Source organism: Chrysochloris asiatica, unplaced genomic scaffold, assembly GCF_000296735.1.
Source record: "Chrysochloris asiatica unplaced genomic scaffold, ChrAsi1.0 scaffold00009, whole genome shotgun sequence".
Taxonomy (NCBI): Eukaryota; Metazoa; Chordata; class Mammalia; order Afrosoricida; family Chrysochloridae; genus Chrysochloris; species Chrysochloris asiatica.
Window position 1 is genome coordinate 37016342 of NW_006408527.1, and position 12418 is coordinate 37028759.

Consider the following 12418-nt stretch of genomic DNA (forward strand, 5'->3'; position numbering starts at 1 on the left):
TTTTTTTTGTTGAAATATGCTTATGCTTCAGGAAACCCCAAATTACCTAATCTGGATAAGCACTGGACTTCTAACCACAAGGTAGCCAGTTCAAACCCACTAGCTGCTCCTTGGAGACACTATACATGGTCGCTATGAGTTGGAACCAACTTGATGGCACTTAACAACAACAACAATTTAATTTTATTATCCAGTACTTTAAAGACATACTGTTACTATATGTTTAACTAGTCAGAAAGAAAAACAAATTTGATTTCCTCTGACTTCTTCCCTTCATGTATTTTTCTTAGTTTTCTATAAATTATTTCCTATTCTAAGATAAATACCCCATATTAGTTTTTAGTCTGAAGTCTCCCTTCATTAGTCACACCTATGTGGCTATTTTCCTCCTTTACCACTAATTAAGAGCAGATTTACAGAATATCAGAAGATTTACTTAGAATCGTTGACAGTACACACCAGAAAGCAGATTTGTTGTTGTTGTTAAATTCCGTTGAGTCAGGTATAATTTATAGTGATTCTCTATAAGGTTTCCAAGGAGCGAGTTTGAACAGTCAACCTTGCTGTTCAAACCAACCTTGAGGGCCAGTGCTTATCCTAGAGCGCCACACCAGAGAAGATTCAACAGTAAAAATCCTGATGACTTATTTTTAAAAAATGTGAATGTTAAGGCCTTTTAAAATGTTTTTAAATTTCTAAGCATCAGTTCTAGAGCTCATGCTTTGGCTTCTCAAATCATGAAAGCTATTTCTTTTGCATTCAGTCCTGTCTATGCATTTTTGCATCACATGTCACTTATGGAGCCCTAGTGGTTCAGTGGTAAAGCACTCAGCTGATAACCTAATTGTCTGCAGTTTGAATTCACTAGTTGCTCCATGGTAAAAAGATGTGCTAATCTACTGCTGTGAAGATTACAGATTAGAAATATAGGGTAATTCTATACTGTCTTAAAGGATCACTATGCATCAGAACAGATTTAAAGGCAATGGATTTGGTTTTTGATTTTGTATTATTTGTCCATTTTAAAATTTGGTTCCTTTGCTTTTCTACCTTATCACTCAACAGATTGCAGACTCCTTGAAGTTAGGCAAATTCATCAAAACACACTGCTATGTTTCTGAAGTTTCTTATTGGATATTTAATAATATAAGCAAGAAACTGACTGCTTGTGAAAAATACCATTGGTGGTGAAGCTAAATAATAAATATTTATAATTCTTGAGCAATGCTATTAAAATCAACCCATACTTTTTCTGATGAGCTCATATTTCTGGAGCGACTATCACAGGAAAAGAAACTTTAATTAGCAAAGAAAAAATGGAAAAACTTTTCCTTAGTTGATCTTTGAAATGCACAATGCTTTGTTTCATATTCCTAACAATATAGAAAAATTGATTTAACAATAAGGCCAATTATGCAATGCCTCAAATAATTTCTATGTGAATTGAAATTGGTGGCACAATGTTTAAGCATTTGACTGCCAACTTAAAGGTTAATTGATAAGTTCCAATACACTAGCTTCTCAGTAAGGGAAAGAATAGAAAAAGGACATGGGGAATCTACTCACAAAAAGGTTACCCTCCAAACTCAAACGCATTGATGAATCTTTTCCAACCCACAGCAAACCATGGCATAGGAGCACTGCCTTATGGAATCGGATTGCCACAACTTTCTCCTGTGTATCAGCTAGTATGCTCAAATCAACAACCTTTTGATTAGCAGAACTGCTTGGGACACTGTGCCCCCAGAACTTCTTCTAGAATGACTGCTGTTGTTATTTTGAGTGCTATTGATTTTATTTCCAATGCACAGTGGTTCAAACTGATGGAATAAGCCTATTCTATAGGGTTTTCTAGGCTTTAATCTTTTCTCCCATAAGTGGGTTCAAACTGTCAACCTTTGCTCTAGCAATTGAGTGCTTAATCATTATGCTACCAGGGTTCCTTAAAGACTATACCTAAGAAGCCATATGTGGCAGCTCTGCTATGTCATAAAGGATCAGTATGAATCACAATAGACTTGATAGCACACAACATTCCAGTATCACACCAAAATAAGGAAAAACATACATGTACAATTTAATATCATATAGAATAATAATCAGTGAAAGTATTCAGTAATCAAATAAACATTAACAATATAAATGAAGAAATTCAAATGATTATTTCTACAGATGATCTAAAGTTTTTATATTTTAAAGTTCAAATAAAATTACATTTATCAAAGCCAAATATACGACATCTTTACATACGGACATTGACAGACCAAACAACACACATCTACAATGAAATATTTACCTAAAAACAGAGGATTTATATACTTGTTAGTTCAATTCTTACTTAAATAACAGTATTAGATGATTCTACAGGAATGTTGGAAGAATATACTACAGGAAGAAAAAGAAAAAAAAAAGGTGGTATATACATAAATCTCAAGGACTTCAAACTTCTTGTTTCTTCATTTTCCTTCATTATTAATATATTCCTCGACTCTAAAAGTACAAAATCAAGCCTGATTGCTCTTAGGATAACCCCTCTTTAGTGATCTCCCAAGCTATTGACGGACCCCATATTTTAATAACAAGTGCTGTTAACTGGTAACAAGATGCTCCATTCAGCCTCAAATCTGGAACTGTGTATGATCTGGTCATGTGTCTGTAACCAGCAAAGTTATGTTTTGTGTAACTGGATAAGTCCATAGTCATGAGTACAAATGTAGATCCCATTATCATTATCAACCTTGGTTATTTAATCTTAGAGTTTTCTAGAGATTAATGTGTTCTTTCCCAAAGTTACTATTGGTAGTGGTGATAGATTTTTATTCTTGAGCCAGAGTAGTAACCAAGGCATGAATGTTGATCCTCTCATTGTGAGATATGGAGCATATTTACATCCTTAGTAACTTAGAGTCTTCATCATTGTGCCAAATGCTGTTTGAAAATATAGATATCTGAAAGTTATTTGTTTATATATAGAAAACAATTCAAACTAGATATAGGGTCAGACTTAAAACGTTTGTAAAACTTGTTGCTGCTAAGTGTCATTGAGTTGGTTCCAACTCATATAGACCTTATATAGACTTCTAAGGGTTTTAAATCTTTGTAGGAGAAGAAAGTCTCATCTTTCTCCCACATAGTAACTGGGCTAGAACTGCCAAATTTGTGGTTTGCAGTCCAGTGCTTATCCTATAGAGCCATTATTAAAAATCTTAACCTTTATTTAACTTATAAAAACATTATTTATTTACTGGCTTTTAGTTAAGGTCACTAGTTGTTCTGATTTTGTTGTAAACAGTACAAATGAAAAGTTTTATAGAATGTATTTACAGATACTTTGTGTTTAAATGTATTAATGTTTTGGTATACAAATTTAAAGTATTTTTATATGCTGTATTTTAGTTCAAAGGATGTACCTATTTGTTAGCATAAACATTCTATATCTTTGAGGTCAATTTAGGAGTTTGCCATCAAAATGAGCCAGATGAAGCTATTTTAGAACCAAACGGCAACATCTGACTTTATGTCTTGGAATTCATTGCAGGTGAATGAGCGTGATCGTCTTCTAATATTTGGTGGTCTCTGAGGCCTTCCTTCTGCCAAGTCTAAATAGATGTCAGATTTCAAAAACCGTGTGTAACTATCTTGTTCCATAAGCTGATACACTCTGCTTTGTGCAGCATCAAAACTGTGGAGGGTGGGTTGGGCGATGGTCTTTGTAATAATTTCTTTGGTGTGGAAATCAAGATTAACCTGGGAAACAAAAAATTAAAAGTTTGATTATAATCCATCTACTTAAGTAAACACCTTTGAGAAATCATCAGAACAGGAGTGATGCAATGTTGGAAGTGAACATATTATGTTAGTGTGCCTTTTCTTTTATGGGTCTCCTTGTTGTTGTATGTTGGGTAGATGCTAGGCCATAATAACTGTAAGACAGAGTGGAACTGCCCATAGGTTTTCAGGGCTGTGATTTTTATGGAAGAAGATGGTAAAGCCTTTCTCTCATAGAGTGACTGTTGGGTTAGAACCACTGACCCAAAAGCTTAATCACTGAGCTACCAGGGCTCCTATGTACAAGTATAAGGATAAATTTACTCTGGGATGCCTTTTGATCTAGTTTTCTCTCCCCATGCTTCTAGTCCTTTTCACTGTCTAACTTAAAATAATGGAATACATTCGAGTGTGGCAATATGGGTTTATGCGCTGGACTGCAAAGTCGGTTTGAATTGCAAGGTTGGCGGTTCAAGCTCACCAGTTGCTCCTTGGAAACTCTATACTGGGTTTTGGAAGCTATGAATCTTTACAGTAGACAGCTTCACCTTTCTGCTGTGGGAGGCTGGTGTATTTGATCCCCTAACCTTGTGGTTAGGATCCCAACTCTTAATCCACAGTGCTACCAGAAAACCAACTAACTGAAACAAAACCCTACTGTGTCAGTGGATCTCGATTCATAGGGTCTACTAACCGCATGCCACCAGGGATCCTTAGAAAACTGATTGCTGTTAAGTGCCAAGGAGTCAGTTCTGACTCTTAGAAACCCCGAATTGGTTTCTGATGAGTGATTGATGGTCTTTGAACCATGCAGTCCAGTGCTTATCCTACAGCTCCATTCAAGGACTCCCAATGTATTTAAAAGCTCCTGGTGTAGCGCTGTAGGATAGCACTGGACCTCAAAGTCAGTTTGAACTGAAAGTTAGCATTTCAATCCACAAACCACTCCTTTAAATCCTATATAGGGTTGCTATGAGTGGGAATCAACTCCACGGCACACCACCACCACCATCACCACAACAATGTGTTGGAACAGACTTGATGGTACTTCACAACAACAACACTTTATTGTTATAGAGGATGTTTTTGTGGTTGTTATGTGCCTTCAGATAGTTCCAATTCATAAAGTTTCTGGAGTCCTGGTGTGGCTCTGTAGGTCTAGCACTGAACCACAAGGTCAGTTGAACTGCAAGACCGGCAGTTCAAATTCACCAGTGTCTCCTCTGAAACCCTATACAGAGTTGCTATGGGTTGGAACTGATTCAACGGCACTTAACAACACAACAGGATTTCTAAGGAGCTGCTGGTGGGTTTGAACTGTGACCTTGTGGTTAGCAGCCCAGTGCTTACCCTACCGTATCACAATCAAGTAAAATTTGTTACAGTGTGATTCTGTAGGATCAGCACTGGACTGTGAACAATAAGGTTGGGTTCAAGCCCACTATCTGCTCCTCAGAAACCCTATCAGCTAGCTCCTCAGAAACCCTATACAGAGTTTCTAAGAGTCCGAACCAGTGGGACAGCACTTAACAACAACAACAACAAAGCCATTTTAGAAATCACATCACACAGTTACTTGTAGTCAAAGAAAACAATAATTGTTTTTTTTAACTTGAACCCTTGCCAAATTAGGTTTGCCTTATCTAAATGTCATAAAACCTTATTTCTTATTCTATCTCAAAGTAGAAGAAGGAATAAAACTTTTGGGGAAAACAAAATTTGTTCTAGGGAGATGAGTATAAATTTAATGATAATAACTTGTTGATGTCTCTTGCCTTCATCAGATATAGAAAACTTTAATTTTCAGAGCGGTTGTTCGTGCTAAAGTGATTAATCAGTAAAAATGAATCAATCTAAGTCCTGTAATTAAATGTAGTCACAAGCCTAGAATGAAAATAACTCTGAGGAATGGGTTCAATTATATCTTTCCTGCTATGGTAACATCTTACACTACATCCTGTTTACATACATAAAATCACTGTTGCTTCAAGACAATCCTGACCTTAGCGATGAAATGCATGAGATTACAGTTTAATGTAAGCAGACTGCGTAACAGAATTTTCAAGCAGTTGTATATTTTCATAATCATCTCTTTACTATACCTCTTGTGGAGCATCATTCTGTATAAATTTCTCATATATTACTTTTGCTTTATGGATAATTTGTTGAGGTTCCTTGCTTTTCTTGAAATCTTCACACGCAATCCAAAATTCAATATTTTCCTCACTGAATTCAGTTTTAAGAAATCTGGTAAAAGCTTTCAGTCCATCTACAGAAAGAAATAATATATTTTAGCAATGAAATATTAACGATGAGGAAATTAACTACCTAACGTTAAGGTAAAACTGCAAATATTAACAGAATGGTTTCTCTCTAGTCCAGCACAATAACACATATGTTACATGTACAACATGTGCATGTGGAACTTCATCTCAATTAACTGTAAAGTTCAATGGTGGAAGATAAAAGCATCATCACTTTTAAAATGAGGTCAGTATCCCATGTACACTTGGACCCACGTAGATTTGCCAACCTTGCTCTGGGTCTTCTTCAGTTGTATTCCTCCCAAAAGAAGTATGGTTTCTCAAAACCAAGAACACATACTAACTGGAGCTTATCACCCCATTTCTATAACAAACTTCAGGAAAGGAGGACCCTGGAATTCACTACCCAAAATCTCATGTGCCCAGGGTTTGCATAATCTTTTTCCTCAAGTGTTCTTCCACGAAGTATACTCTGCCTGCTAGTATGGCCTTACATCCAAGGAGTGTGGACTTCCATTTGCAGGTCAGGGTGTTCTATCAAACAAGCCTGGAGAACTCTCACAGTGTTGAACTAAATCATGAATATAAAGAGAAAGAGGGTACAGCATACTTATGGTGTGAAACTGTGAGGGTTTTGAGAATTTTAATTCAAACCTTAACTTCCAAGTGGTTTCAAAGTATATATGTCACAGAGAAAAGGGGAAAAAAACCCACACCAATATAATCAAGTATTTTTAAGAGTTTGTTAACTTGAGTGGTAACTCCTAAGTATTTAGACATATGTTTTCTTCTGTTTCACTCTTTTTCTGAGCCCCATAGGTGCTAGAGGAAACTATCAAATCTTATGGCAGGCTGCCTGGGTTCAAATTCATGTTTTGTTATTTACTGTGTGATCTTAAGTGAGTGAATCACTTTTTCTTTCTTTGCCTCAGTTTCCCAACATATACACTTAAGATAATAATGAAACCTACATTATAAGGTTATTTAGAGAATTAAGTGTTCTAAAATATGCAAGGTGCTCAGAATAGTGACTGGTGATTGATGGTTATGTGTGGTAGAGTCTGTTCTGACTCATAGCAACCCTGTACAGGGTTTCCGAGGCTGTAAATTTGGCACATGGTAAATTGTAAGTGTTTTGGTGGTGGTTATAATGATGATGATGGTTACCAATTATTTAAGGTTTAGTAGGGTAAAGGTGAACCCTTTACTGTTAAGTCGATTCCAACAGATTGTAAGCACATGTGTTACAGAGTAGACCTGCTGTCTTGACTTCTATAAGGATTAAAGCAAATTGACAGGCCTTTCTTTGGAGTGCCCTGAGTGGTTTCAAACTACCAACACTTACATTAGTAGCTAAGAATAAACAATTTACGCCAACCACAGTTGTTCAGATGAAGATTATATAGCTAAACAAAAAAGTTACAGAATCATAGTTCAACCCTAAGATAGTCTGACTTCAAAATAAGAGTTCTTTCAATTGTCTTTGACAGTTTTGTTTATGTACTTTGGCTTGAAGGCATTTTTTTTTTTTTTTAAATCAAACATTTTTATTTTATGATAATTGCAAATTTACATGTAGTTATAACAAATACTACATAGAGATTTCATGTGCCCTTTATTCAGTTTTCATTAATGATAACTACAGGGCATTTTGATTGTTGTAGCTGTTGTTTAGGTGTCAATGAGTTGATGATGACACATAGCATAACTGTACCGTAGGGTTTTCTTGGCTGTCGTCTTGATGGAAGTTGACCACTAGGTAATTCTTTGACAGAGTAGGTTGGTGGGTTCAAACCACCACCAAGCAGTTGAGAGCTTAATTGTTTGTGAGAACGTCTGTCTACGTGAGGACTTTATTGTTGTTGTTGTTAAGTACCATGGAGTCTCTTCCAACTCATAACAACCCTGTGTAGGGTTTCCAAGGAGCAGCTGGTTTGAACCACTGACCTTGTGATTAGCAGTCCAGTGCTTATTTAACAGTGCCACACCAGGACTCCTACATGAGACTGAGATATTGAAATTGCTAAAGTCAAGATATAAAATATTCCTGGGAGGAATAGGGAACATATGCCTACTCCATCCTCTTGGAAGCAAAAATTCTGATGCTCCACTTTTTAGTACAGAAGAATATTTTGCTTTTAATAAATATATAGAGAGTACACTCTATCTTCTAATTACTGTGTCAAACACCGGACCACAATGTGTGTGACGTAATCTCTGTCCTCTTGAAGCTCTAAGGGTTTATAAAAAGGTGAAACGAAAGAATTTTGATACCATGGAATATGCTTTATAATATAAAAGAACTGCCCTGAAGAAACACAAAGGAAAGGGAGATTTGCTTCCCTCACATTTGGAAAGTTTTCAGAGGAATTCATATTTGAGTTGAAATTAAGTGGTTTTTAGCAATTTTTTTGTTAGACTTGACCTAGATTTCTAGTTTTGGCCTTTGGTTGGCTATCACAGGTAAGTTATTACACAGAGAAATGTCATGAGTCTTCTCTGGATTTCTCACTTGTCAGCATTTGGCAATGCTGACCACCTCTTACTTTAAGCACTCTCCTCAAGCTTCTGGGAAGCCTTATTATCTAGGTCATACTAGTTGATTGCTTCTCTGTGCTGTCATCTGTGTTGGTTTATCTTCCTCTGTTCCTTGTCAGTTGTTAAGTTTGACAGTTTTCTGTTTTCTACATACTTTCTCCTTTTCTTCCTCTTCTATTCTTCTGGTTCTATTCTTCCATTTTTCCAAAACTTCATTTTTTTATTGTTTCCAGTGTACTTTATTGTTAGTATTGTCAAGAAAATAAGATTCTTCAGAAAGTGTTGTGTAAAATAACAAAACAAAAATCTCTGAGTCAAATTTTGACATCATCAAAAGATTCTAACTTCAGGGAATTAGTAAAAAAAACAATCTCCTCTTAGCTTCAAATAATCTTACAGCTACTTATCTAATAGTTTTCTATCCACAAATATGAAGTCTTTCAATTACATTTTCTACACTTGGTCTCTTAATTTTTTCAAACTCCTCTATTGGCTTCCCAATCCATTAATATCTATTTAAATTGTCTTTGTCAAGAAAAGTTACTGTTACATTCAAAGCACTTCCCCCCCCCCCCCCCCGAAACTATATGTTTATGGATCCCTCTGCAACACCAGGCATGGTTGAAATAGATTTGTCTGTAATTTTCTTCTTACACCTCTAATAAGTGGCTTCTCTGAATCCTTCTCAGTTTATCTGTTATCTCCTTCCCTTAAATATCATTTGCTAGGCAATCACTTTAACACTTTAACATTCAGCTATTGTCAATATTTTAACAATTCTCATAATTCATCTCCAGTCCAGATCTCTTTCCTGAGTTCAAAGGTCTTATCTTTCAGCATCTGGTAAGCATCTCCATTGAATTATTCACCAAAGTGATCATGTCTCAGCTGAGTTATAATCTTTCCCCAGGATCCACCCTGCATACATTCGTGGTTGGATGACACTATTCATCCATGCCCATAAGCCTTCTAGAATCTTGGCACTTATCCTCAAAACCCAAAATTAAGCCCACTGCCCTCAAGTCCATTGCGACTGATAGCAACTAGCTAGGACAGAGTAGAGCTGTCTTGTATGGTTTCTAAAGCTCTAATCTTTATGGAAACTGACTGCTACATCTTTCTCCTGTGGAGGGACTAGTGGATTTTATCACCTACCTTTCCATTAGCAAACTAGCATTTAACCACTGCTCCACTAGGGCTTCTCAGTTTTTCTCTCCCTTCACACCCAATTGACAATCAAACTCAATTTTACCTCCTTTTTATATATTACATCTGTTTATTTTTATGCAATCTGGAATTAGTTTTATTCAGACTACAATAATTATACATCAGTTTTTATAGTAAGATTTGGGATCTCCCTCCTCACTTTCTGAATCCTCCATCTTTTATTATCCACATCCCAGTCTTTCTGTAGTACAAATTTAACTGTGATGATTCACAATATTACGATTTTCTAATAGTGCCTTCATCTCTTTTCACTATCTTTTCCACAGTGGAAGCTCCAGTCATAGAGAAATACTTACACTTCCATACATGTGACAAATGCTCTGGCTTTACCTTTTGCCTGAAACAGTTTTCTCTTCTCACTTCAGTTCCATTGGTCTAATCTCTATAATCCATTCATGTTTAATTTAGAGACCAACTCACCAGGTGAGACTTCACCAACTTCTAAAGAAATACTTGAGTATTTACTGTTGAGTTGACTTAATGTAACTCTGAGTGACATTTAACAATTATCTGACCTCAGTGTAGGATAAGCATTGAACCTCAAGGTTGGTTTGAACTGCAATGTCGGCAGTTCAAATTCACCAGCCACTCCTTGGAAACCCTATACAGGGTCACTATGTGTTGGTTCTTCATAAGATGAGGAACCTTGTCTAATTTACCATAAAATCTTTAATCCTAAACATGAAGACATCATTCAGTAATAATTTTCTGAAATAAATCATCAGTGAATTATTGAATCATTCAGTAGCCGTCTTATCACTATGGGATGAGTTTTGAAATGATTCAAATGCTCACTGAAGATTCCAGGGGACAAGAGATGAAAGGAATCTAGAACTTTTATGAGGAGCTTCTAAATTAAGCAGCCCTGAGACGGTCCATCTCTAGTCTTGCTATTTATATGAAATAATAATCTCCCTATTTTTTAAACAACATTTGAATTTTCTGTACTTGCACCTGAAAACAACCTAATTGATATGTTAAGGATTATCATTAATGAGGAACCAATGCAGACAATTCAAGGTTCACAGTCTTTGCCACTGGATGATACTAATGACTCAGAAACCCCATTGGCATTTTTATTATGATATTTCTCAACCCAGTATATTATTTCTGAATTGTTGACTCAACATGAGTTCAAGGAAAAAAGATCCATGGAAAATTTAGTTTGATTGTGGAAAAAAAAAAAAAAAAAGGAACTAGAGAAAGTCACAAATAATAAAATGACAATCACCTACAAAGCTGTAACTGGAAAGATGGTGCAAAATGATATTTTAGAGTGGCCCTTTGAAATATCAAAGTTAGGGTGGTGAAAGGAAAGGAAAACAGCCAAAAAAAAGTATGGCTATAAGAGCCAGGGAATTTTTCTCCCAATAGGAAAACAAGCGAACATTTGAGAGCTGATTATTGGCAAAGCAGAAGACAAGGGCATGGTATGAAGATAGCCCAGTAGAAGACTATAAAACCTCGCAACTATAGTTGTTAGTAGAGAACTTATTATAGTAATACATTATTGTTGTTAAGTGCTGTCCAGTTGGTTCCAACTCATAGCCACCCTGTATAGGTTGTCCAAGGAGCAGCTGATGAATTTGAACCGCTGGCCTTTGCATTTGAAATCAACGTGTGGTTCAGTGCTTATCCTATAGATCAATATCAGGATAATACACTAATCTGACATAAATGCTGTGTAAGTTAAACCCTCTATGGTGCTTCTCCTTATAAACTACCCAGTAGCTTTCTTCTTAGGCACATGACCTGGGAATTCAATTTATGTTTGTATAATCATACTTTTTCATTTTCAAGCAAGCTTAGTTGGTTCAGAGAGTGGTCACATGACTTATAGAGGAGCCAATCAATATCCTTCTTTTGGAAATTATATTCAGATGCTGAGAAAAATCAAGAGTCTTTTGCAATCAGACAAAGAGAAGAAGCAATGAAGAAAATTGGGAGGCAGATAAAAAAGAGATCAGTAGCCCTAGGTTCTCTGTCAGACCCTAGGCTTTAGTTCTTACAGTATTTGCTTTAATTCTAGAAGCTAGTCCAGTGTAGCATTGATATTTCCCAAAGCTGTCTATTCATTTATGTTCTAATTACAGTGTAACACTGACATCCTTTCATCCAGTCATGGGCTGTATGTCTTGTCACTTTGATCAGGGCAGAACATTGTGATTGCCTCAACTGAAACACTGTGTGGAAGTGATGCTATGGAACTTCGGGGCTGCCATACAAGTGCCATACACTACTGCTTTATTCTCCTGAAGCATTTCTTCTTGTAATTTTTTCACCATGCTCTGAGGAAGCTGAGTAGCCCCATGTAGAGACCAGGTTTCAGACCAACAGCTCCATCTGCAGTCCTAGTCTATAACCTGACTCAGCTGCCAGGTATGAGATTGTTCCAGATAATGCCAGCTGACAGCCATAAAATCACTCTCTTTGATTCTGACCAACTGAGGGCCCAGGCATTACAGAGCAGAGACAAGCCATCCCCATGGCCCAAATTTCAGAACCACAAAGTTCATGAGCATAAAACAACAATGGCCTTACAACACCAAGTTTTGGTGTGGTTTGTTAAGCACATTGATTAACTATATGAAACAGTAAGTTTTATATATATATATATTTTT

The 12418-nt window shown here is 36.3% G+C and overlaps 1 protein-coding gene across 1 annotated transcript in view; it reads right to left on the bottom strand.

Annotated features, from left to right (window-relative positions):
* Positions 1-3489: 3489 nt before the first annotated feature.
* RGS18 (regulator of G-protein signaling 18) overlaps positions 3490-12418 on the bottom strand; it is a 26655-nt gene continuing 17726 nt past the window's right edge. Inside the window, exons 4-5 of the mRNA XM_006834188.1 lie at positions 5871-6037; positions 3490-3747 (exon numbers count right to left, since the gene is read on the bottom strand). Coding sequence (XP_006834251.1) covers positions 3490-3747; positions 5871-6037 — 425 coding nt within the window. The remainder of the gene's footprint in view (positions 3748-5870; positions 6038-12418) is intronic.